Source organism: Cygnus atratus, chromosome Z (genome assembly GCF_013377495.2).
Source record: "Cygnus atratus isolate AKBS03 ecotype Queensland, Australia chromosome Z, CAtr_DNAZoo_HiC_assembly, whole genome shotgun sequence".
Taxonomy (NCBI): domain Eukaryota; kingdom Metazoa; phylum Chordata; class Aves; order Anseriformes; family Anatidae; genus Cygnus; species Cygnus atratus.
The window spans coordinates 59,772,615-59,800,420 of record NC_066396.1 but is presented as its reverse complement, the minus strand read 5'-3'; the positions used below and the strand labels follow the sequence as shown (position 1 = coordinate 59,800,420).

Sequence of the window (27,806 nt, the reverse complement as noted above, 5' to 3'; positions counted from 1 at the left end):
AGAGAGATTGAGACAGACAGACAGAGAGAGAGAGAGAAAGAGAGAGACAGAGATAAAACTGTTCTTCCTCCTTTGTAAAATATACTTAAATTACTGAGTACTAAACATAGCATTTCATAACTTTTGTCCCTGTGTGGTCACTCATACTTCAAGCAGAATACCAGAGTCCAGTGGCAATTCTTCACAGTCTGTCTACAGGAGAAAGGCTCTCCTAGGACTGAGGCCATGAAGTCAATGCCTTGCTACTGTAGGCAGCCACGACACACAGTCACCTTTATATACCTGCTTCACGTTATAGCTTGAATAACCATGGGCTAGTTCATCACTGGTAGACTGTTATGACTTCTGTGCCTGCTTGAATCACCTCCTGCTTGCATATAATGTCAAGTAAAATTGCTAATATAAGACTGAATATAATGTATTATTTCATTCCTACTCACATCCAGCCTTATATATTTTCCCTTGTTTACAACCAACTATATTTTCCGTATATTCTCCTGCATGCTTCTTGACTAACCAAGATCTATTTTTATACCTACAGTACACAATAAATCAGAGAATTTTCTTTTATACTGTGGAGTGGAAATTGCAAGCTTCTGAAATCCATTAAAATATATACTTTTTTTTTCCCTGTTACCTGCAAATAACAAACATTTATGTTAGGGAATCTGGCCAGTGTTCCAAGATTTAAAACCATTTAGATGCATATTGCAGATATATTGTTAGGTTGCTTACTCACTCTGGGTGAAATCCAGATCTCCGTGAACTCCAGGAGGAATTTTGCCTCTATCTTTCTAAGCAGACCAAATTAAAAACTCCAACTGTAAAAAGGTCTAGGCCCATACACATGACTGAGAAGTTATTGGCAAGCAAGTCTGAATACTTTCAAACAATTGTTATGCATATGCAGTGCAAACAATAGCATATTGTGTATGTGGAAACTTTGTGCAAATCTGAGACCTTTACTGATTCTGCATCTTTTGATGTTAAACTGCCACTTCTTTTAAATGCATGCTACCGAATTACAGCCAGCTCTTATAAATCAGTAACAAAAGCAAAGAGAAGCTAGAGAATATCAGCGTAATACAAGTGCAACTATAGCTGTCAAATGTAACCTGACTTGCTTTTTAAATAAGAAACACAGATAAATACAGTAGATGAGGAAAAGGGGAAAGGACAGAAGAAGTATCTTGGGAAACAATGCAACAAAGCATCTGTTTTTTTTTCAGTTCTCTGAAGGGTTGACATGCAGGGTACTATTCTTTTCAAACCTTTTTTCTTTTCAAATGCTTCCAAATAGTTTTAATATATTCCATCTATGCTTAGAGAAAATAATGAGCCAACGAGTAGATGATACTTTGAAGGGATTAACTGACTGCTGCGGAACAAACTAGATCAACTGCAAACTAAACCAAAAACTTACTGAACTTATTATTTATAGGTCCTTTCCGACAGAAAAGCAATATAGTCAAAATTAAGTATTCTTTCTTTGAAAATTGTAGTTATTTTGATAAACAGTGCTGTCAAAGCAACAAACGTGAACGCCACAAACTCTAGATCATTCGCTTTCATGTAAGGTTTACAAGGTTTCTTGTGAGAATACTTCATAGTTAAAGTATGTCTTCCCTTGGGGATCACACAAGCATTTAATTTTTGTTTTGGCATTGGGCCCATTGTGTTTATGAGGTTCTTTGGAGAAGTGGAATTGATTACCACAAAGGAAAAATTGAGAGTTACTTATTTCAAACCACGATTATAACCTTTCAAGATTTTCAGAAAAAAAAGAAAGAAAGAAAAAAAACCACTCTTTCTCCCATATATGTATGCATAAAAAGGGAACTTTATTACAAAAAGGCTTTGGAGTTTCATATTTAGCCTACCACTACAAACAGTCATATCAGGCTGTATACCACAGGGTTATTTATTGTACTATAATGATATCCTTTGCTGTTTTGCTCAGGTTGTTTTGTACATCAAACAACCATGTAGTACATGATCTACAACCCACAATATTTTTGTTGGCAAGCATAAGTTTGCAAGTAAAACTTTAATTCAATTGAATATTATTTGATTTCTCAAATAATCTTTCCAATTATCAATGACAATTTATCATAGATTTTGTTAATCATGACTTCTTTTCCATCTCATATTTAAATTTACGCACAGGTACAAGAATCCCTCAAGTCCTAATGTGTATGAGGCACAGCACGATCTTACAGGTACAAGCCATGCATGAGAAACCCAGCTGTGGCAGGTCTGCATGATACTGGCAGGACTGTGCTAAGTGTGTTTTTGCAGCTTGTCTCATAAGTGACTTGCAATCATCTTCTGATGATTTGCATGGATTCTGGTCTCAATCAGTGATGTTTTCTAACAATTATACATTCATTTTCCTTTACTGTAACTCATGGAAGTTAGGTGTGGTAGGCCTAATCTCATTGAATTTGGTCCGGTAAAACTCTAGGCATCCTTAACTGCTCTGAAGGTTAATGAGAAATGAGTATGCTCAGCATGTGGCAGTCTAACTCAGTGCTTTCCAGGAGCAGGAAGTGCACTACTGTACAGCAGTTGAACTGCTAGTTGTGCGCTGTGTTTTAATAAACAACATCCATTCTGCTGCTTATTAGGCCATGTAGCCAAATGCAGAGTTTAACCTCAAGGATTTGTTAACTGGGAAGATACAGTAATAAATTGTGTGTTGATTTTCTTCTGATAAAATTCTGTTATAAGTCATATTCTAATACATGTAAAAAGAATGGCAAACTGGTCAAGGCAGGGTAACGAAAGAAACCCCTGTTGACTGCAGATGCCCAGGACTGCATTCTGGATCTATTTGTCAGTAGTTATTTTCCTTTTCCTTTTCCTTTTCCTTTTTTCTTTTTGCTCTGAAGCGAGGTTTAACAGTTATATAAAACTAATTGTTATTCCTATTTCTTTGCTCAGAGAAGATGCAGCAATGTTTGCACAGCAGATAACATCAATTGTCACTCAAAAAGAAAACCTTTTTACTGTGGTAAGTGATAGCAAGTTTGTTGATTTCATCATCGGCCTTTAAAGCAACATGATTTTCCTCTCTGATTCTGCCATATGCCTGTCAACAAAGGATTTCAGAAGTATTGAACAATTACAGTTTGTTTTCTTTTGTTTATGCAAAAATGATAAATGCTCTAAGACAAAGTATGCACAGTGGATTTTATAAGATACTGATAATCCCTTCTCATTAAGAAATCTGCTTGTGAATACTTTTCATGATCATTTTTCTACCCTTTTATGATTTATTAGTAATTACTCAGTTCTTGACTTTGGCATTTCCCCTTTACAATTATAAGATAGTCCTACATTTCAGAACTGTTCTTTAGTCATCTGTTAGCTGGATTCCAGTATCTTCTCTGATTTCTTCACTTTGAAATGGAAGTTTGATATAATTAGTTCTGAGAACACCTTTCCAATGTCAAATACAAGATGTATGTCTTTGAGGTGCATATGGCAAAGGCTCAAAATGAAGGACAGTAAAAGCAAATGATTGCCAAAAAGATGTGAAATTAATTTCTTAACTCTACAAGTCTTCTGTAACTTCAATTTCAAAAAGTAATATTTTCATGAACAATTTACATTAAGCAATGCAAAGTCTGTGCAAAAGCTAAGTTGAGATGGAACACCTAAAAAAAAAAAATCATAATGAAACAAAGGGTTATGAGTGCCAAAAGAAGTACTCTCTCCCCTTCTGAGTCAACTCTGTGGCCTCACATATTCTGACATTATGATCTAGGAAAATAAAATTCTCATAGTTAATTTCTTTACTGGTGCAATGCTTTGCAAAGCTGTGGAATGACTGACAATAAGGAGAATAACATTCACTTAGAACTGGCACAAAGCAGACGATGTCATTCAAACTTTTGCAGTGTTTTCATAAATTCATTCTGTACTACATCTGCAGCAGTTTCACTGACGATGAGACTACAGTCGAAGTCTTGTGAAGCAGCCTTAAAAAATTTAAACCGTATTCTTTTTCTGCATCTGGCCACTATCAGACTGGCATTTGTCAAGCTGATGACTGTTTTGTTGGCATTGATCATGCAGGGCAGCTAATCCTGCTATGTTCTTGTTTGTCTGAGTCTAACCTATTGGAATTCAAGAGTCAGCCAAACTCGGTATGCTGTAGGCAAAGGAAAAAGCTGCTTAAGAAATATACAACAGAAATGTTATGCTAGTGGACATAACTGATTCAAGAATAAAGGAAATGCTCCCCTCGTCTCATCTCTCATGCCCCTCTCCACTAAGTTGTAGCTTAGTTGTCTTTTAAAATGTCTTTGATAACTCTCCCTCTTTCTATTACATGTAGGAAACGGCACAAACACTGGACTGCAAATGCCAGGTACCTGCTCCTGAATGTGACATCTTATTTATTTGCCCTATTTAAAAAATACTCAGGGTTCACTCTTCAAACTCTACTCTGCAAGCTGTGTTGAAATGCATTTTTTAAATGAAAGGGTGCATTTTCTTTCAGTTACCTGATTCTAAGAATTGGCTTTTCATGAAGAACTCTCTTGTAATACACAGAGAATAGCTGAAGACTGCAGTTGTCATTCACATTGCCTGAAGTAAATGTGTGGCTGCACATAGGCTTTATACAGCCTGAAGTAGCTGTGTACATGTGGCTTTGCCACTGAAGCCTGTGAGATTTTTCTCATCTGGCTAAGACCTTCCCAGTTGCATAGCTGCACACAGACTTCTCCAGAAGTTGCTTGCTAATTGATCATAATAATATATATCAGTTCTGTTTCTGTTTGTTCTCTTAACCAGATAAGGCTTTCTCCACAACACAAAGAACCTTGTTCCATTGCTGCATTACCAGTGGAACTGTTTTATCTACAAAGCAAACAAGCACCGGTGAGAAGCCACGGCCAGTATCCACAGTGGTAAACTTCATGCCAGGCTGACAGCCCTCTTGAAGACCACCACCTGCATCGACCATGGCACATAACAACACAGAGTCAGGTCTACTGCCTCTGTTAAGAAAGTAGCTCCCCTGCACATGGCCACACACTAAGCTTGCATTAGGAAAGCAGCTCTTCCATCTCCTAAATGGAAGGACTAACTCATGCCATTTAGCCAGCTGTGCACACAAATTTCTGAGAGCTGTCTTTAGACTATAAAATTCTAGCTATGGCATGCACTACATAACAGGGCAAGTGTCTCCAGAGCTGAGAGCAGAGCTGTAGCGTAATCTGTAATAACCTGCTTTGCAGCTCTTTAGTTTTCTGTTTTCTTTTTTTTTTTTCTTTTTTCCTGTTGATTCATTTTCACTAATGTGAGTAATGTTAGTTGACAGGTGGTGCTGTGTGAGGAGGGAATGGTGTCAAAGCCTACGACTTTGCTATGCACTGGAAGATACGCACAAGCAAGCACGGGGTTTTGCTACAGATAGGAACTTTTTGATTTGATGGTTTGTGATTCATATGTGAAAGGAGCAACGAGAATAATCATTGCAGTTTTGCAAACTTAAATTGGACCCTGAATGTTGATTAAATTCTAAAAAGTGTTAAAGGGTATCTTGGGATATATATATATATATTAATCTTGTAATGTGTGTTATTAATAATCAAAATTAATAATCACGTTTACTGCATAGGACTCAAAGGCAGTCAAGTACACGGTTTCCAAAAGATGACAGTAGTCCACCCCTGCTGTGAACTTCTAATACTTGTTTTTCTTCACTTATCTGAACATAGACAGAAAAAGAGACAGCTAGCCGTCCCTCCCATGCAACAAGCAACAAACAAAAGACAGCATGCCCTTAAGCAAGGTACCAGTGATCAATTTATTACTGCAAGAAGAACCACATATACTGAAAACACCTATTTCTTGTCATATATTATTTTGAATTCAATATTTCAGTTTTACCTGCAGGTGTTTGTCTCATTTTTCTGGTTGTCTTTGTTGTTGTTGTTTGGTTTGATTTGTTCTTAAACCTCCTTTTGTCTGTTTTGAAAAGTCTGTTTAAAAGCAGGGTTCCTAAGCAAACACTGATGTTCTAGGCTACACCAGCTGCAGTTACTCAGTGTACAAAAAGTGTCCTGAAAAGCTAACTTCCATCATGTGGATTCTGGAAAAATGAAGTCTTGGCATGAGTGTTTGAACAGCAAGTATCACAAAATACCACATAAAAATATCACAAGGTCAAAAAGGGTTATTATTTAACTTAGCTGGTTTCAATCCTGCCATGTCATCACAGGAGATGCACAGATGCTGAAACGAGAGCCTGCTCTTGTAACATAATCTGCATAATGAGTATAGTGTTCAATATACAGCTTTTTGCAGGAGTGGACAGGAATCTTGGGGATAACTATATTCATACAGTCTGCTGAGTCCATTTGCTTTTCTTGTCTCATACTTTAGTTTTACATAATTTGCACAGTCTTTCTTGCACATTGGTTTAAGTACTTGATTCTATGGTGGTAATACCAAAATTGAAGTTTTTGTAAGGTACTGGCTCTGTCATAATTTGTGATTGTGCAATAACTTTCAAAAGTCTTTTTTAAAGATCTTTTGGTTATTATCTTTAATTTGGAGAGTGTGGAACAGCTTGAGTGAATGGAAAAAATGGAAGCTATACATTTTTTCCAGACCCATGGTTTATCTTGCTTTGGCATTATCCCTGGGTTATTTCAGTTATTGTTATTGACTTGATACTAATGATGCATCACTGTAATGGGCTGTAATTTCTGTAAAGCCCAAAAATGTACAGAAGATCTCAACTGGTAAGAAACAAATGCCATCATGTGGACTTTCAAAATGACAGTATTCAAAATATTTTAACTTCATATAGACATTAATTTAGAGCTCCTAAAAGTGTGTCAACATCCTAATTCCTCACAATTAGGTATCCAGCAAACATGAAAAAAGAATTTGTACAGACAAACACAAACTTGAATGGTAACACACTGTAACTAAGTTATTAGCTATGTATATGGAGGGAACATTAGATATGAACTTCAAAGTAGATTTTTCTATCATCTCTAAGTACCCTGCTTCCATTCGTATTTTTGAAAATGTCTTCTCTCATAATTCTTTTTATCTCATACTTCCAAAAAAAAAATCATAAAACGCCAATATGACGCCAGGAAATGTTCTGCTTTCTTCCCAAAGTTTCCCTCAATATATTAAACTTTTAAAGTTTTCAGACTAACATTCAAATTGATGTGCGCTGAAGAGGTCCTTCCTAATTTGTGAGCTATAGCTCACAAAAAAGACTGGGCAGACATGCAGATTTTAACTGACAACTTAGAATGGAAGGAAGGCTGGTAACTGTGGATAGTTTTCTTTATAAGCAATAATAAATTCTTAAGAACCATCTGCTAAAAGAAATACATATGGTCTCTGGATGAAATAACAAGCCTGAAAATGCCTCTGGACAATATCTCCCCCAAAATTGCCTATAATTTATTGTTGTATTTTGTGTTAGGTGGTTGGTTTTTTGTTTGTTTTTAATAGACAAAGATCTTCATGTTACCCCTCTGAAAAACATCATGTTAGCCCATCTGAAAACATTAAATTGTAAACCCTCACTACATTACAGTAAAGCAGCACGTATGTTATCTCTGGTTGATAGAATGGAAAAAGAGTATTAATGAAGTGAGGGTGTTGCTAGACAATTTAAGAAAATAGGGAATCTTCATTTAATCACAGCAGAAAGTACTGACACACACAAGTAAATACTGAGTCAGGTTCATCTGCAGTCATTTCACTCTGTTCTCTTCCACTAGATTATTTATTCCTCTCAGAAAATGAATGAATAAATAAATAAATAATAATAATAATAAACTGTACACAATACACACACTGTCTCTTATAGGTAAATAAATCTGAGAAGGAAAAAATACTTTTAAGTCAGAGAGATCACATAACCAGAAACCTCATATCTGACTTAAGAATATTTGTCCACAGCAATCAGATACAGTTCTCTGTAAAGAATTAGTGATTCTCTTTAACAGTATCATTTATGCCTTTGAAACCTAGTCCTCTCATATGGAAATTAGTCTGAGATTTTGTTCTATATTACTTTTTGACAGCTTACAGTATCAGGAATTACAGTAAAAGATGAGAGAATTTAGAACGATTAACCATTCTCTTCAGTTATTAATTTGCAAAACTTGAAGCTGAGATTGCTTCAGGGAATGATTTATGGGATCAGAAGGCAATTAAAAATATAAGGAAGCCTGATGTTTTCAGGTCCTGAAAAACACATATCACAGATAAACAACAACAACAAAAAAGATATAGTTTTGTGTAGTCCTTTTAATACAAAACATCAAGATATTTATTAAATACAGACAAATCATAGAGCTATATATTTTGTGTCCTGCTAACTTTTATCAAATTATACTGAAATGGAAATACACAATTTAAAATTACATTTTTACAAAATATAGACAGAAATTTGAAATGCAACTACACTCTTCATTGATTTGTAGTATGCATCCATTTCTTCAAAAAGATTTTTCCTTTTTGTCCATTTTTTTAACGCAAGCAAACAATGTAGGATTTACTTGTTTACCTTAAAGTCAGTGGAATTAACTTCAGAGAAAGTAGGACTGGGCTCTACTACTTTTACTCCTGAAGTTCTACTCAAATTTATAACAAATAAATTTATGGGGGAAATGTAGAGATATCTACACTATTTTCTGTTTCACATGTGCTGAAGTATCTCTGAATGGCTCTTGTGAAATAAGCAAAACAAATTACTTTAACAATACTACTTACATGAGTAATGAAGACGAGCTTCGCCTCTGGAGTCATTTGTATCTGTTTAAGACAAAGTATTTCTGAATAATGATAGAAATACTATGGTTTTTTTTTCTTTTGTTTTCTTTTTTTTTTTTTTTAATTTTTCAAGGAAATCAGTAGAGAAAGAAAATCTACAGATTTATCGCTTCTCCCTGAGACAATGCCTTAAGCTGTGCTTGGTTTAATTATTTTGAAGTACGTGATCAATCAACGTAGTGGCTGCTGCACTGTATATCCAATACACTGAAAGCCTAAGCAACTATCAAGAAAGTACATGCTGTAAAGTGTATGTTAAATACTGATTAACACTGTAAAGCTGGAGATCTGGAAGCAGCTACATAAGCTTGTCAGAGGCAGCTGCAGACTCTGTGTGTATGCACTATTTTTTCTAAATACTGCATTCAAAATAGTTTGATGTCAAATCACTTGTCAACAGTCTTTATGTTTCTATGAAATGAAGGCTAAGGCAGAGGCTATTGGCATACAGAGGCAGTTCATAACTATGGAGATATCAGTAATCGTTTGATCATGTAATTGCAAAAATGGAGAGTGGACTAGAAGTTGGCATGCTTTTGAGTGCTGAGTGTTTGATGTGTCCCTATGAATCGGTTACGATGTAACAAAAAGGTCACTTTCTGTTCATTAAAGTATTATCTTTCTGTATGCAGAATTAATTTATTTCTTATTCTGGTCCAAAGGATTTATGTGTTTGTATTGTCCCTAAACTAACAAGATACAGCCACCTACAGCTTGCTTGCTAAGTAAAGCAGGAAAAAAAGAGATATCTTCCTGCTAAAGTCTTTTTTCTTTTTTTCTTTTTTTTTTTTTTTTCGAGTTATTGATAGCTTTTCACACCTTTGTAGGTGTTAAACAAAAACCCAAGTAGTACAGTCCTGGAGAGTATTTTGTATACTGGAATAAGCTCTGGCTCTGCTATTAAAAGGAGCTTTAAGTCAAACAAACCAATCCCTCACTCCTTCACTGTGACATTTCTCACAAACCAGAGACAAAGAGAAGAAAATCAGTAACCTTTAACGAACGTAGCTGAGGATATATTTTTTTGAAAAAAGTTTGTGTTATTTTACTTTTTTCCTGCAATAGAAGTGATTCCTGCATGTCTGCCTCCACCAAAGATATAAGGCCAAGGAAATACCATGTGTGCCCATCCCTGTTTGGAGACCTCAGTTCAAAAACAGGAAGAAATAGAAGGGTTGGTTTGGGTTTTAGTAATGGAAAAGTGAGTAAGAAGTTGGTGGGTTTCTGTCTGCTGAACCTGGGGCACTCAGCTGGTACATGTACTTATAGATATACTTTATATATATATTTATACATCCTCAATAGGACTTGTGTTGAAAACGAGGCTGGAGGAAACCAGAGGGAGGCAAAACATACACAAATCATTAGGCCTTTGGTAAGAGAGATGGGAAAACTGCTGGTACCCTCGGCCGAAGGAATAAAGGTAAATAAATAGGCGACAAGCCCAGGGACTCCAGTATTTCTTCTCAACTTTACCGTGCCCTCTTTCGCCCTGGTTATTTCTTGAGGGGAGGGCGAAGAGCACAAATACCTCCACGGGAAGAAAAAAAGTCAAAAAAAAAAAAGGAGGAAAACCAAAAAACGAGGCGGGAGGGACGGGAGGGGAGGGGAGGGGAGGGCAGGGCAGGGCAGGGCAGGGCAGGGGAGGGGAGGAGAGGGCAGGGGAGGGGAGGGCAGGGGAGGGCGGGCTGCCAGCACCCCGCCCCGCCGTGAGGCGCCGCCGCCCGCCGCTAGGGGGCGTCAGGGCGCTTCCGAACGGCGCCGCGCTGGGCCGTCGTCACCGCGGCAACGCCTGAGGCCACGCCCCCCGGTGAGAGACCACGCCCCCTGTCCGTCGAGGCCCCGCCCCCTGTCGAGGCCCCGCCCCCGGTAGCCACTCACCTGCGGAGTCTCCGCGGGCGCGGGGGGGGGGGGGAAGCGAAGGGTGGGGGAGGCGGGGGGGGGGGAGCCCAGTTTGGGAACGGGGTCTGGTGGTTTGGGGGCGCTGGTGGGGGCAGCCGGCGCCGAAACGGTTACCCGGGCTGCGCAGGAGCTGCTCCGGCGTCTCCGTAATTCAATTAGTCAGGTTTCGGGAGGGTGGGGCCGGGCGGCTTGAGTTTCTTTTTTATTTATTTATTTATTTATTTTTTTAATTTTTTTTTTTGGCACGGAGGAGGGAGGAGAAGCCTGCGACGCCTCCTCCTCCTCCTCCTCCTCTCTCTCGTGCGGCAAGCCAATCGGGTCGAGGTGTAAAAAAAAAAAAAAAAAAAAAAAAAAAAGGAAAAAAAAAAAGCGGAAAAAAAAAAAAAATCGGTCCGTAAGCAAACAGCAGGCTGCTCGGTGAGTGGCTGCGGCGGCGGGTGCCCCCCTTCCCCGGCACGCCGCATGCAGAAGCCCCACATGATCAAGCCGCGAGCTGCCCGCCTGCGCCTCCTCCTCCTCCTCCTCCTCCTCCTCCTCCTCCTCCTCTTCCTCCTCGCCTTCATCCCCGGCGCCCGCCGCCGCCGCATCCCGCTTCGGACCCACGCGTGTGCATGTATGTACGTGTGTGAGCGTATGTGAGTGTGAGTGTGTGCTGCGACCGTGCCTGCGTGCGCACCTCCGCGCCCCCCGCGCCCTGCGGCTGCCTCCGGCTCCGTCTCGCAGCGGCAGTGCCGGCTGCCCGCTCCCGCAGGCGGCTGGTGCCGGATCGACACGCAGCGAAGGGACCGGTCATTGCAAGAAGGGGGCGTGACTGTTTAAAGGTTTTTTTTTTTTTTTTCCTCTCCTTTCCTCCCATAAAGCAATTTTTTTTTTTCGCAAAACTGACTTTTGCCCCTCCAATCCTCGTCGCTCTTTACGATCCCTCCCTGCCTGCCGCTGCATTCAAGTTTATTTATTTGCCTGCTGGCGTGGTACGTCTTTCCTTGCTGCTCCTGCTGCTGCTTCAGAGGGAAAAGGGGAGCAGCTGTCGGGCAAGACCGAGAAGAACCGGGGTGGTGTTTTTTTTTTTTTTTTCCCGATCTCCTTATGTAGTCATCTGAGGGGTGGATTCTTTTCCTCCCACCCCCTCCCTGCTCGTTCAAACTGTTTTGTCCTTCCGCAGAAGTTGATGCTCCCGGGACTGGACCCTGCTTTATCACAGAGGCGCTCCGGGAGGCTGAAGCAGGAGATTTCCGCACCTCGCCGCACCGCTCCGTCCCTCCCCCGGGCTGGGGAGGCCAACCAGGACCGGCATCACCAGAGGAGTTTGCAGGCTTGATTTTCCACTTCTCCGAGGTTTTGCTTTTCTCCACGCCCTCCCATAAAACAATTTTTATTTCCATCTCCTTGGTTTCCACGCCGCAATATTTCTTGGATTGGCCGTTCTTTTTTTTTTTTTTTTTCTGTTCCCCTCCTTTTTTTTTTTTTTTTTTTTTTTCCTTTTGCCTTTGCTGTTGCTCAGTCCTTGGTGCATCCACCGCCCAGGAACAGGAAGGACGAGAAAACCACTCCACAAAGTCTCCTTCAAGACACTCTGCGCTGCAGAACAGGCTCCCCAACTCCCATCAGCGCAGCAAACAAACTCCTCAAGGCTTTTGCTGCCCCTCCACCACCACCACCACCACACACCCTTTTATTTTATTTTATTTTTTAATTTATTTTTTTTAATTTTATTTTTTTTAAATTTCCTCGTTGCTTTTTCATTTGCGGAGGGCCGGGAAGGAAGACACAAACTTTCCACTCCGAGCTCCTCTGGCGCCCCTCGCCCCTCTCCCAGCCGGCGGCCTTTAATCCGCCGCCGGGACCCCTCGCGGGCTCCCCCAGCGAGCGGAGCCCCGCGCCCCCCTCTCCCCGTCCCCTCGCTCCGCGGCCGCCCCCGAGCCGCGGGGCCGCTCGCAGGGGGCGGTGGGGCGCGGCGCCGGGGGCCCGGTGTATGTCGTGCCCCAGCCTCCCGGTGAATGAGCACCGCCCGCCGCCTGCCGCCGCCGCCCGCCTCGGCCCCCACCTCCCCCTGCCGGGGTGAGGCTGCCTGAGGGTCCCCGCGGGTCGCGCATCCCCGCCGGCTGCCGAACGGAGCCCATCGCTTCTCCCTCCTCCTTCCCTCCCGCCAGCCTCCCCCTCTCTGCCCCCTTCATTTTATTTTTTATTGCCACATTTCCCCCCTTTTTTTTCCTTTTGCCATCCTCCCCACGCTCCCCTGCCTTCCACCCCCCTTCCCCTAATTTTTTTTTTCCGCCGGGCGCGATGCCGCACGTGGAGATGCTGCTGCTGGCGGCCGCGGCGCTGTGGGTGTGCGTGCGCGGGCAGGAGCCCGGCGCCAAGGCGGTGGCCGACCGCTACGCCGTCTACTGGAACAGCACCAACCCCAGGTACGCGGGGCGGCCGCGGGGGACGAGGAAAAGACGCGGACGGGGGTCGGGGGGCGCCGGGCGGGGAGCGAGGGGAGCGCCGGCGGCGGCTGCTGCAGCCCGGAGCCTGCGGCAGATGCCCCGTCTGCGGGATGGGGCGGAAAACTTTTATTTTAATTATTATACGTTTTGGGGAGGGGGGGTGAGGGGGAAGCTGGTGCCCCGCCGGGGGTCTCTCCCCTTTATCGGTCCGGATCATCGCGGCTCCCCGCCGCCGCCCGTCGGGGGTCCGGGGCTAGCTGTGAGGAGGCGAGGTAGGTACCGGGCCGGGGCCGTCGGGGGGGCAGGAGGGCGCCTGGACGGCGTGCCCGCTCCTGACAGTCGCCTCTGCAAGGCGGCGGAGCGAGCGCGCTTTGGGAGGCTCCCGTGATTTTCCTGGAGTTTCCCCCTCAGGTTTAGCATCGGGGAATTTCAGCGCTGCTGCAAATGGTATCCGTGTGTTTGGAGGAAAAGTCACCCGAGTATTACTTTTTTTTTTTCCTTGTTAAAAGTACGTGTGAGCAGACTTTTCCTTTCTCTCTTTCTCTCTTTCTCTCTTTCTCTCTTTCTCTCTTTCTCTCTTTCTCTCTTTCTCTCTTTCTCTCTTTCTCTCTTTCTCTCTTTCTCTCTTTCTCTCTTTCTCTCTTTCTCTCTTTCTCTCTTTCTCTCTTTCTCTCTTTCTCTCTTTCTCTCTTTCTCTCTCTCTTTCTCTCTCTCTTTCTCTCTCTCTTTCTCTCTTAAAAAACAAAAAAAAACATGTCAAGTTAATCTAAGTAAATTTGGGGCTATTTTATCTTAGGTTATCTCTTTTTTTATGCTTCTGATACTGCTGTTTGGTTTGAGATTAGCACATTGATTTTTGTCACAGGTCATGTTTTTTAATAGGTCTGTGTTGCCTGCAGAAAACTCCCCTACTCGGTATTCCGGAGTGGCTTCAGAATAGGTGATGCAGAAGTTACGGGCAGAATTTCCAAGTGTGGAGAGGTAGCTGCTCTGTCCCGCACTCAAATGCTGGGTTCCTGCTAACAATGCCTCAGCGTTACATGGCTGGCACAAAAAGCTTAGGACAAAAAAGTATTTATTCAAAGTAGCAGCCGTGCCTGGGAACGATGAGCATCTATAATTTTAAGTGCCTGTCTCTACATTTTCCTCTCTTGACATGCGTTGCTTGAAAAAAATTGCTTGTTGTAAATGAGACAAAAAGTTGCATCGTATACCACACGTCTGAAAAAATTGCTTCTCTCTCAAAAACAGCTTTTTTTTTTCTTTTTTTTTCCTGCTGTTGTTAGGCAAAATGAAATGTTACTGTTGGAAAAAAAATATTCACAAATCCCACTGGGCAGAAGAGGGATTGTTGAAAGAAATAGGTTTGCCTAAATGATCTGCACATGTTGCTGATGTAGCAGTTAAACATAAAATACTTCAAAAATAACCTCACATTCAGGATTTTTAACTTCTGCAGTCTCGTGTGTGATGAGCTCACACGACAACTGCACATGGGTAGAAGTAGTTGAAGGTACAAGCAGCGCTCATCTAGTCAGTGGGTATTATGCACTGAGTGGATTTGTGAGGATTTTAATGAGTTTAATGGTATTTTACCACTGTTAATGAAATCTTCTCTTAGTCCAACATTAAAAATCAGCAGACTGCAGAGAAAACTTAGTACTGTTATTCTTCCAAACACCAGAGGAATACTTAATTGCACGATGCTTCCAAACCTTCCCCTTGAAAAACAAAGGCTTATTTCTCTCTTAAAATACTCATTGCCCCCTCTCACAAAGAAAGTATCTATTTGGACATGTGGTGCTTGTCCGTGAGTTAAAACTGTGAGGAAGAGCAGGGTGCAGCTATATTTCTCCTTTGTTTTATTCCGTGTGCCTTTCAAGTTGCATGATCATTACAGAGAAACAGGCAAACACCTCATTGGTTAGACTGGGGAGACCCAAAGAAAAGAAAACACTTTTGGTTTGAAGTCATTTTGTCAGGATGTAAGGTGAAGGCAAAATTCGCGTTCGTTACCAACGGTTTTAGGTCAGTTAGCAGTGCTGTAGGAATAACTCCACAGTGATTTATCTGCTTCTAGAGAGAGATTCAGGAGATGGACAGTCAGGTTTTTTACCCATAGAAGTAAGTAGGAATGCTTACTGTGAGAACGATTTGAAATTAGAAGGCAAAATATGCTGCCATTCTTTAGCCACCAGTGCGGCCTTAGTTCTTTAGCTTACTTTCTTGTTGTACTTATTCAAAAAAATTAACAAACCAGTGTAGAACTAATTAACTCAGTTTAGAAATGAAATCTTCATCATTTTGATAGTGATTAAAGGCAAGGTAAAGTAAGGTTTTGTGAAAACCCCATCTGAAGTATTTAATAATGATTCAATTTATCTCGGATACCACGATGCTTAGTTTTGTAGTATGAAACTCCAGCAAATGAAATATACAGGAAGATCTTATCCTTATTAAAAGATACAATAGTAAGTTGATGAGTGGCCCAACTTGATAAGTGCTTCTTGTGTGAACAATATTTTGGTAACTAAAAAGACTCTGTGAGTCTATTAACAAGTTCATATTACATTTCTTGAATGGTTGCCAAAGTTCTGCTAGAATAATTAAAAAGTGTTCTAGAATCATTATTGTTAGTATGTACAAGTAACAGAAAGTTGAATATTGTTACAGAGCGTAAGTCTTTTCTTAGAAACATTTTAAGCATTCCCATTCCTTATTTTCTGTTTCGTATTTAATTATCGGCATGCACAAAGTACTGTAACTGGTGTAGTCCAATTCCAGATGGGATTATGTTTAAGTATCAGACTTTTGAAGTATAATAAAATAAGGTTGTTTCGTCTATTTTTATTTGTGTGTGTGTGTGGATTGAAAGTTATTCATGGAATATGCCTGAAAATGTGTCTAATATTTTTGTTATTCTTGGGCTTAGAATTAAGTGCATGTAAATTTTAATTACCCCTTTAATGTCTTTCAGTACTGTCTGCATATGTATTCTTATAGAAGAGAGGAAAATGCTCTTGTCACAGTATATTCCTTTGAATCCAATGCTTAAAATACTTTTGAAAGTTTGTTTGGTAATGGAGCATATGCATTTAATTCTGATAGCTGGTGTCCTTGTAATGAAAATCCAGCCAAAATGTCATGTAACTGAGCCAAATATTGAAGCGGTCGACTTGCTTAGCACTTGCTACTGCTGTTAATCGTGTCAGGGTTCAACATGAGCTATTTGTAGTAATTATTATTACATTTTTCTGCTTGCAGGACTGTGCTTCAAGGTTGTGGTTGGTATTTAGGTATTTTCCTGTAAGTTATTTCAGTGGCAGGTTTTGTAGCTTCATAAATTGTTACTGGTTTCAAGGTAGTTAAAAAGACTTGCCATTCAAGTCTAGTTTCTGGTCACACATAGAGTCCAAACCTTGTAGTCTCAGGAAAGCAAGTATTTTTTATTAGGAGTCTTATTGGATTTGGTTATCTCTTACAGAAGAAAATTGTGTATAAAATTACCCTCACAAGAGAATCATAAAGATATAGGATGCTGATACATTTTCTTCGTGTGTATGTTTAGGTGGATAATAAAATCAAGAAATCAGCTGTTAGTTAGAGAATTTAATAGATTGAAATCATGTCATATTCAATTGGTAAGTTGCCAGTATTAACCTGGGTACCATATTTTGATCAGCAGTGCTAGAGTTCTTGTTAAGAGAGATACTTGGGTATCAGCGAACAGGAAAATGAGTGGATGCTTCCGAAAATTCTGTGAATAGACCAGAATCTTACTACCTGGATGCTTAAAATGTGGACCACTTTGCAACTGAGTGTTCAGGCACTGATTCAGAAAAGCATCTGACCCCACTGAACTGCATACTGCAATACTTAAGTTCTGTTGCAGCTGGTGGGTGAATAGATGTGTACTTAAGTGCCTCCCCGAACCCACCAAATGCACAGACCCAGCACTGAGAAGCTCTGGCCATGGCTGCCTGTGCATGCCTGGCACTTCTTGGGAATATGCTGGCTGGATAGATGGATAGATGGACGAACAGACGGACAAGCAGCCTCCATTTGCTGATGTGCATTTGAAGATTTCACCATTGCATGTTGATGGTATATGCTGAGGTCATGCGTCTTATATTTTTTTCTTTTTTCTTTCCCATCCTGAAGTAGTTCTGCTTAAATACAGAGATTAAGGAAACTATGCAGTTGGAATAGGAAGGAGGCAGTTGCGTTTGGTAAGAACAACTAGGAAGCTGGGGGTGAAAAGGGACAAAATCAAGACATTTGCTTTGGGTTTGGTATTCCACGTCATTTCTATATCAAGAGAGGCATAATACCCCCTAAGTAAGTGAGCCGTACAAACAGTATGGCTTATGTTTTGGGAACATTTTATGTGGCAGCTTGCTCCAAGAGCTGAAAGAATCTCTGACTGATTTCTTGTAATTGAAAGATCAGTAGCAGAACCTTTGATTCTTTAACACCTACTTTCTTTGCTCTTAGTAGTTTTGCCAACACCTCATGTCTCCAAAAGAATTTTGGTGTTTATTTTAAAAGTGCATTTTTGAGGTAGTTTGAAACATTCTATGGAAGAAACACAAAGAATAATAGTTTCATTGCCTTCCACCTTTGTGTGAAAGGCACCTTGTTCAGTGGTAAATGATTTTCATGAAATGCTCCTTATTAAATCTTTTGCAAATGTACATAGTGAGGACACTTCACTGCATTCGTTCTGCCAGCCCTGTATCCTTATGGGGAGGGACAGATAAAGATGAGCCATCCTCTTCCTCCCCTCTTGCTGTGATCCCAGCAATCTACCAGCTTCATGCTGGGCTGAGAAAATGAATGAATGCAATTAGTCCTTCCGGAGTCACGGTCCTTGCAGTTTTAAGGTGAGAGGTATATAATATGTATATGCATATTACATGAATATGCGTGGCTTTCAGTGGTTGTTTATGTGCATATATATGTGTGCAAGCATATATGTATGTATGCATTGAAATGTGTCATTAGAAGGAGGTGTGGCGTAGAGTAAATCATGATTGTTGTATGGGAAGAAAATCTCTACAATTTTTTAATCAGCGAACTTAAACATTGAGAAAATAGTTTGTTACAAACTCATTCGCAGCTCTCGTCTTCCAGCACAGATCTTTTTGGCTTAAAATAATAGTAGTAGTAAAATAAACAATATATATTTATTTAAAAAAAGTGGGATCTGTGTTGTGGTTCTTGGCAGTCTTCCCGTTGTGCTCTTCCTTTGCATGCTGGCAGCCCCCAGGCCAGTAGGTAGGCAGGTGGGTGGATGCCCAAGCACACAGGCGCACAGATGTAAAATGAAACAGAGAAGATTACAGGCATGTGCTTTGAGAACTCTCAGGGCTTATTAGAGTACCTTGTTACTGCTTCTTCCTGAAACAGCCGGTGTCACTGGGCAGTGTACTGCATGGTAGAAATATTAGGCTTCAACCAAGCGCGTGAAGAAGGCTGGTCATTTTGATCTCCTTAGAGAAAATGCTAACAAAGACACAACCTTTCATGGAGAAAGCATGAGTAGTCAGTAGTTCTTCCATAGCTGTGAGATGCACCTGTCTTGCTCTTCTGGCTCACTGTTAGTTTTTCAGATTTATTTTAAGGCAAAGAGAAGTATTTTGGAACTGTGTTTTTCTTCTTCAGCTGTCCTGTTCTGAACATTTTTTTCAAATGTCTTTATTCTCACGATTAATCTAATCTTCCAGTATTTCTGAATGGTGTAATTCACTGTTGATAATAAAGGGTCCTGTTTTGTTTAAGTTTTCTTTGCACTTCTGCTTAAAAAGTAGTCAGTCAGCAGCATGCCAATATAACGAAGTGGAAACATTTGGTTTAAAATAAACAGACACGTTATTGAAACTGCTTTCTGGTGATATTACAGTTATTGTGAGTAAACCCTACTGTAATGCAGTTCAGCATTACTGGATGGAAGAAAAGAACCGTTCATGCATTGGAAGTCTCCCTTGCATTTTTGCATTCTCCCTATTCATTGTAGTCTCTACAAGCTAGATTATAATTGAGCTCATTTAAAATGGTGGGTATTATTTTAAAGTATGCAAACATGGATAGATGTCTGAAATCCTTTTCCAAGAAAATGAGCATAGGTTGTGACATTACAAAACCACAAATTCCTATTCCCACATGTTTTTAAAAATTGTTTGTGTTAAAATGAAGTATTTGAAAATTAAAATAATAATAATAATAAAAATGATGCTAGTCTGTGAGGACAGAGATTTTATCTTGCTTCTGTAGAACACCATGGTTTCCAATAACAGAAAAGTAAACCTCCTATATGTCTTTCATCTGAGGAAATGTCCATCATATTTTACTGTTGACAGGTTGATGAAAATCCATTGTTAGATCCTAGTTTTATGAAAAAATTAGTTTGTTTATTTTTGACTGCTGCAAAATGTAGAGAAAGTTTGATGCCCATTTTCTATTATCTGATATGATAGGAGTTTTATGCCCATTTTTCTGTTTAAATGCATGACCAGTAAAAATGCTGTCAAAAGAGAAATCAACTAACGAGAAGATACACAAGAGCCCTGTTAATTAGCAAGATCTGCTTGAATAGCTAACAGCAACTTCTTATAGCTAATTCTTCAGGTTTGGCAATTTTTACTGGAAAAGTCAAGATTATGATTCCTATTCTGTCACTTGCAGTATAATCTGGTAGAAGAATTTACCTATCCAGGCTGCTATATGGTGTGAAAAAAAAGGGATCGTAGACTGACAAAACCTATAAGTACAGTATTAGTTACATTTTACTTCTTGTATTTTACTTTCCATCATTAAATGAGCGTGTTAATCTGACAAAGAACTGTTTGATAGTAATACCTACAATTAAAAAAAAAATACACATTCATCACTGACTAACTTTCAATTTTTTTTTTTATATTGGACTCTTGAAGAATGATTTTATTTGAAAGACCCCATTTTAATTTTTTTTTATGTAAGTAATGAAGTGGTGCTGGAGTGCAGAGAATGAGTAATTTGCTTGTGAATCATCAGATGAAGTGAAAATCAGTAGATAAGTTTGCTTTGATCACTGTATGCTAAAATATCTTTTTGTTCCATTCTCATTGATAAAATTCAGCCTCAGTACAATTAAGAAATACATTTGATTGAATGTATTTTGTGTCATAATTAATATTTACAGTGTAGCATGGATGGTGTTTGTTCATTAAAAGAATATATTTTTTCCTCCCCCCAATTTTTTATTTTTTTTTATTTTTTTTTATTTATTTTTTGCTTCTGGGTGGATGCTGGGCAGTGGCAGGCATATTCATATTATGTGGTTTGCTCGTCAGTAGTAGGTGAACACCGTGGCCTTTCCGTTGTGGGTAACAGTGAAACTACCTTTTTGCTTTTGTGGACTTCAAAGTAGTATTTTTTGTGTTAATATTATGGTTCAGAAGATTTTTTCCCATTCTCTCTACACACATTCCTTAATCCCATTATCTAATCACACAGCGAATTGTTAAGAAATATATTTTAATTTTTATTACAGTATTTGTACCGTACACAGAATTTTTCATTTTGATTTTTTCTTTACATCTGTTTAAATTTTGTAAATAAATTTGAGTACCTTGTATGCGGTCTGTGCCTTTGAAGCAGGAGCTAAATACATTCTAAATTTTTTCATCAAAACTAAACAAATAAATCCTCATCTGTGGCTAAGGCTTTGCTGGTTTTGTAGTGCTATGTAAATAAAATGTAGATTCTTTTTTTTTTTTTGTGAGGAGGCAGAGAAAAAATATTTCACCTACTGGTAGGTTTGATGATGATCTTTGTAGTACAGCTATCATTCTGCTATGCTGATTAATCAGTGTTAGGTAAGGACTGCTAACAGCTTTAATGATGTTGCCTTTCATGGAATTGTTGAAAGTTGCTCCAAAGAAATTTGCTAATTAATGTTGCTAATAAGCAGGAAAAACAGCTGCATTGTTTTTTTTGTGTGTGATTTTTTCCCCCTTTAGTTGATGTCTAATCAAATTTTAAAAATAGTCGTGTATTCATACAGGCAGGGCATTTGGTGAGCAGAAGTTAACAAAGTAGGAACTATCAATCCTGCTCTCTTTCCTATTGTTTCCAGAAAAGAAGGAAATAAAGAGAGACTCTGGAATTTGAAAGTATTGACCTTCTGACATGCACACACAGCATGGTCATTGCACTGGCACATAAAGTGCCTTAAGCCACCATAATGGCAAACTGCATTTTTGAAGTTACTGATATGAGAGCCAGCTGGATGGGGGATGGAGAGCCAACATTGACTCTACAGCTATTTGCAAGTTTCCACTTTAGAGCCAGACAGCTTCACTTTTATATTCCCAAACTTACCACTTAGGAATAATGTTGCTTTGTTCGGTTTAGCCAGGGATTTGTGACTGCTACATAGACTTAGTACCGTTTGGTCCAGAATTGTGTGGTCATTCTTCATAGAGATCTGCTTCACAGAGTAATTTCATTCATCTGGTGATGGGGGAGGGATGAGAAACAGTGAGGGGACATTCAGATATAGCATTCTTCAAGGAAAATGCGCATCCACATTAGCTAGTCCCTTTCTTAAAGCTTTTTAAAGATGAAGGCAGAGATTTGGAGCAAGTATTTAAAAGCCAATTCAGACCCGTGTCTTCGGAATACATGTGATCTCCTGGATAGGCTCTCCATGCGTGATCTGGAAAAGACCTCATACTTAATGTACTGCAACAGCTCTTCCCCCCCCCTCCTTTTTTTTTTCTATTTGTTTACAATTATTGCTCCAGTACACTTATACATCTTTTTATAGTTCTCTTGGGGCTTAGTTTATTAAAAATTAGTGATCCATCACTAAGCGGGGTACAGTACACATACTGGTGCTCCCAAAAGGGAGTTTTTGTGCCAAAACAGAAGAAATAATAAGGATACAAAAGCTGCCAAAAAGCGTGTCTCCCAATTGCTAATTAATCAGGCGAAAAAGCACCTCAGCAACTACAGTTGAATGTGGGACAGTTTGTTGTAAATATTTAATAAAGATGTGTTAAGGGGACATAATATCTTCTTGTTTGTATCTATGTATATTAAAAAAAAAGGCAAATAAAAATGTCATCTATGTGCCAGAATTGTTGGGGATTTCTTTTATGTTGATGGCATTGTCGCTAGTAGAGCTCTTTCAGAAAACCTCTTGCTGCTTTTGAGCAAAAAAAATATCATTTTGTCTATTTATTTTTCCTGTCTGTTTTTAAGTTGGTGGTTGATGATAGTATCCATAACCTGTAAGTGAAGCTTCAGAAAAGATACATAAAAAAAACACATCTTCAGCAATCTGGGTTACAAGGTATGGGGAAAAAAAAGAGCCATTGCTGTGAATATCTGGTATCCAAATCTGCCAATCACTTTTGGCACAGCTCCCATCATGGTTGCTGTGCCCATAATTAAATGCCTGTCATTAGTGTATTTTTCCATAACATTTACAATGGAAAAGGCAAGGGGTCCTTCCAGAGCTGTGGCTGTCAGGGGAACAATAAAAACTAATTACACACTCTGCTGTCACCATTGTCAGATCTGCTTTTGGGGGTAAAGAACATGGAAAGTGTGTGCCTAATAATTATATATATAAAATTATATATATACAATACCCAATTGGGGAAACTCAGTCATAGTGAAGTGACATTTACTTGGAAGTTTATTATTCCTGTATTCAAAAGACCTTAATTCTAGGGTTGCATTTTTCCCTTCACTTGTGGCTAAGTTGTATGCACTTTTCCCTTTACATTCAGTCACTTTTGCCTTTCTCTGTTTCTTTCTCTCTTGCACACTTTCTGGTGAACTGAGCTTTCCAGTAAAATTGCTCAGATCAAAGCTGGTATTTGCCTGCATTTATTAAGTGGGTGCAAATCATCTTATCCTTTGTATTCTTTTGCTTGTGTCCTGCATAGTAAACTGGATAAAAAATGCTGAAAGAAAGCAGCTAGCTAGCAAAAAGTTTGCTTGTTCACCTTTTTTCTGTTTTCAGTCCACGGCCTGCGGGTCATCCTCAGTGAAATCAAGAGGTTAAGATTTTGGAGTGTTGCAGCAGTGACTCTGGTGAAGTGTGTGCCAGTTCTGTTTGTCAGTGCACAGGTATTTCCCAATGTAAGCACGAGGGCGTAACTGGAGAGTGAATTATCTGTAGAATACTGTAGTTAAAGACATTGAAGGAGTAAAGTCATACCGTCGCACTAATATTTACTGATGTTTTTCTTCTGTAGCCTGTAAAATGAATAATTTATTTAAGCAAATTTTTTTAGCCCACAGATTTTAAAAAGAATAGATCCTTGGAGCCAGGATTTTGAATATATATAATTTTAGGTGCCTCAAGTTGCAGAGAAGAGCTGTGTGGGATTTTTGAGACTGCTTGGTACCTAGCTGCCTTAGATTTTATTTCTGCCTTCTTACACCTTTAGGTACTTAAATACCCATCAAAAAATGATCCCTAAAGCTGCTTAAGGAAAACAGTGTAAATATATATATATATATATTTTAGTATTATTATTATTATCTTTTTTTTTTTTTGAATAGGTGAAGTCTGTAGGATCTGATGTGTATAATGAGGAATCATAGTCTTATATGCTCAATGGATACCAAGGATCTAAAGTTGGTCTTTTCTTTTTTTTTTTTTAAATCTGCCATCTTTTGATGCTTTCTTACTGCAGTATTCTAGGCAGTGTTCATATCTGTCTCCATGGAAGGGAAGTGATTCTCCTACAGGTTTGGAGAGGAGCTGACTGAGGTCCCGTGGTCACAATGGCGTGGTGTTGGTCATGAGCGGGACTTCCAATCATTAGGCTTGCCTCCTTCCACAAGGCCTTGCAAACCGCGCGACTCAAATCTGCTGAGACCAAGCCACGTATGTGGATATTTGTCTCAACGGATCCAAATAATACCTAGACGGAACCCTCTTAAACTGCTTTTGCAGGGTTGTGACCCACAGCTTTGGGGAGCTAAGGAGATAGAGGTGAACCCAGTGGATGAACAGTCACCGTGCCACCAGCGGCGTCAGCAGTGTGGGCTGGCTAGCCCTAGGTGGTGAGCAGACGGTGAGGCACTGCTGTGCTGGGCGCTGTATGTAGTCAGGGACAATTTGGTATGTGCTAAAGAATTATTAAGATCGAAACTTAAAATCGGTAGTGTAAAATTAGGATACAGGTTATGTGTTTTCCAAAGCACTATGTGATACATGTTTCTTTCCTGGCTAAGATACTTGTTAAAGACCAAATGGATCTTGTGAGTGTCCAAATATGATAGAGTCCATTCCTTAATGAAATAATTAAAACACTGTATTCAGGAAATAATTCTCTATTTTCTACAAAATAGAACAATAATCTTCTACAAAATAAAAGTTACTATTTTGCCAGAGGATCTTACTTCTTCTTTTTAATACAATAACAATGTATGTTGTTACCTGTTTACCAAAATGCTGACAGCTTTTTGTAGTGTTGTGTTTTGTTTTGTTTTGTTTTGTTTTTTTCCTATTGTATTTTGTGGCTGCTGGAAGAATAAGAAAGCAATTTTTCTTGAAGCAATTTCATTTAAAGCAATATCAAATACTATGTTTTTCTTGATTTCCAGTGGACTTGCTGATGTCTAGGGGCTATGGATACAACATAACGAGAGGAAGAAACATCTTTTAGGAAATGTGACACATTTAATTTGGAAAGACATGCATTGATTAAATACACCTCCTTTTCTTAAAAATGAGTCTCATTTAAAAAAAAAAATAAAGTCCTAATTATTAAACTGAATCCGTCATACATGTATACAAAATTTTGTCATGTTTTCTAGTTTCTGTTGTAGGATAGTGGACCCAACTTAATGTTACTTGTAAGTATTTGTAATGAGTTTTCTTTAGGGTCCTAGAAATCTTTGAAAATTTTCTGTGAAGTTGATTAAAAAAAAAATCTTTGAAATAGTGTGAAAGTTTAATAATTATGTTAAGTTCACAATCCTTTTAAAGGATGTGTACACAATTTTATTGAGGAACTTAAGTGTTAAACAGACAAACTACATTTACAAAAAATACAGGAACACTTTCTGCAGAGAACATGATCATTTTCTAACATGCTAAATAGCATAATTCTCATTTAAAAACATGAAATAAAAATCACTCTCTTAACACTTGGCACAAAAGTTGGATGCAGATATGTTATTTTCTTCACTAGCAGAAGTTCCGTACATTTGTTGAGGGTTTTGAGAGTATAAAGAGTTTCCTCATTAAAATAAAAATAAAATATAAAAAGTGTTGTTATTTGCAGTATCTTTAATCAAGGTGGTATGAAATTTCTTGTTAAGGTTAAGATTCACATTATCATAACAAGTGACAATGTAGGTGAAGAAGGAAAATTAATTAGAGAGGTAGATTGTACTTGTTTCTCATTATACCCTGGCTATTCACTGCATTCAAATTCAAAGCAAACCTTTTCTCTATATCTCAGCCATATAAAACTTACTTGCCAGGAACACATTATGAAGAGGATCTCCATATTCACTGTTTCTAGTACAAAGCATGATATTTTGCTTTAAAAAAAAATAAAAAATTGTGATTTACGCCATCACTTTAATATTACTTTTTCAGACCCTGTCTCTGACTGAACTATATTTTATAGCTTACTGTAAAAAGAAATCTCCGTTTTCCATTTTTCATATTAGCTGTCTTGATTTAGTGCTGATATAATGGCCTTCTTCAGAACAAAGCATTTGGAACAGTTTCATGGGTACTTTGTTTTAGGTGTAGAGTTTGGATCTAATATATTATTACTGATGAAACCAGTTTTGCGTTTGTACCTTCTCTGAGTAAATCTGACCATTGCAGTGCCCAATTAGGAATTGTTTGTTTGTTTGTCTTGTTATGTCTGAAAGAGGAAATACTGCATCTAGTTTGTGTGATTTTTTTTTCTTTATACATCTATGTGAATGCCTACAAGACCTGATTTTTAGAAGAGAATATTAGGTAGGTTTAACCCAATCATCTTATTTTTTTTCTTTCATATTGGAGTAGCTCTACTGTTAAGGCAAAATGTCTTCCGTTTTCCAGACTGTAACCAAAATGTTGCACACAAAATAATTCATTGTAGTGTCATAGTCCCCAGAGTATAGTGAGGTACCTGGGTGAAAAAATTCTGTTGCTTTCAGTTAAATGTGCTAGAGATCAGTGCTGTTTCCTATGATTGCTGCTAGGGATAGTACTCTTACCAGTTGTGGTCTGAGAAACATTTCTACCTTAGAGAAGGAAAAGAAATAAAAAAAAATATTTATTTATTTTAAAGATAAATCCAATATTTGAGAGCGTACCTTTCCTTCAGTACCTACCTACTACTACTATGGATATTGGTCCATATCACTGCAAGAATACTGCTATTTAAATAATATATCAGAAGCAATAATAATGTTTACACAAATATGAGCTGTCAGTTGAGAAAATACCTCAGCAATACAGAATATTCTGATTAGTGATAATGCAGGGTTACTTATTACCTTTTTCTGCAGTATTCCATAGTATGTGGTTGGAAATAGGCTGTAAGTAGTATTCTGTAGTATTTATTTAGTCTGTTAACATATTGTGACCAGATGCTGTGCTATATTTGCATGAAGTTTCCATTGAGTTTACTGAATCATTGGGGATGTCATAATTTTTATTTCTGAGGTCTAGGCAGCAATAAAAGAGAACAAAGTAAGTATCAGCTGTTAAGTGGACAGTATGTTACTTTCCTTGTTCTTTTTCATTCCTCTCTAAATTTTAAAAACATTATTAGTAATGTTAAACAATTTTTTAAAATGAAACGTAGTTAAATCTCTATGTAGAGATTTTTCATTTTATTTTCATTTACCACTTCTGCAATGTTCATTTTAGTTTTTACTTCCTTAGTAAGTTACTCAATGTTTTTTTCCTCTTCAGAACTTTTGTTCCATCTTAGCTACTGTCTCAGGCATAGTTACATTTATTTTGTATATATTAGAGTTTGTTTATCAATATATCGATTAAAATTCTCACCCCTCAAATAAGGTTAGGAGAATGTAATATGTAAGGTGGTTAAGAGAAATTTGCTGCAGACTGAATTTTGTATAAAGGGAGCATGTACACATTTCCTTAGGACAGGGAAGCCTGTATTCTTTTGAACTCTGTTTTGGAAACAAGCATTTTTAAGCTGCTCAGGAGTCTAACCTCTGCTGCAGATGTGTTTGCGTCTTCCCTTAATTGTATTGGTTCTTTCTACCTATTTTTTGGTGATTATAAGCATTCCTGCATTCTCTTAAAATGAAAAGGTGGAATGGAAAGCAGTCGGGAACCCCATCTGTTGTTGCCAAATGCCAAAAATCAAACAAATGACATGACAATAATGCAACGTTATCAAATAAAGCAACTCAAACAATCAAACCTCCACGCACTGAAAAAAGGAAGATGGGAGGTGGAAAGGTGCATCTGTTCTGCTGTTGCATGACCTTTAACCCCAAGGGCTGACATAAACTGTTTTTCAAAAGATCCTGACACCACTGAAGCTAAAGCTGTAATTTTTCCTGTTGAAGTAGTGGATTGTCAGTCTGACTCAAAACTTTGAGTGGAGTCTAACGTGAGAAAGTATGTTCAGGCCATTCTAAAGGAAAAATCGTATGGCT

General features: G+C 38.9%; 1 protein-coding gene and 1 long non-coding RNA gene across 3 annotated transcripts in view; both read left to right on the top strand.

Moving 5' to 3' along the window:
• The first annotated feature begins 11,292 nt into the window (after positions 1 to 11,292).
• On the top strand, positions 11,293 to 12,106 carry LOC118255963 (uncharacterized). The gene is made up of 2 exons (XR_004781097.2): positions 11,293 to 11,546; positions 11,888 to 12,106. It is a non-coding gene; the product is annotated as an uncharacterized LOC118255963 (long non-coding RNA).
• Positions 12,107 to 12,698: 592 nt separating this feature from the next.
• Positions 12,699 to 27,806, top strand: part of EFNA5 (ephrin A5) — a 210,523-nt gene continuing 195,415 nt past the window's right edge. For both annotated transcript variants that reach the window (XM_035562594.2, XM_035562593.2), the window contains exon 1: positions 12,699 to 13,133. In XM_035562594.2, coding sequence (XP_035418487.1) covers positions 13,009 to 13,133 — 125 coding nt within the window. In that variant the 5' untranslated portion in view covers positions 12,699 to 13,008. The remainder of the gene's footprint in view (positions 13,134 to 27,806) is intronic.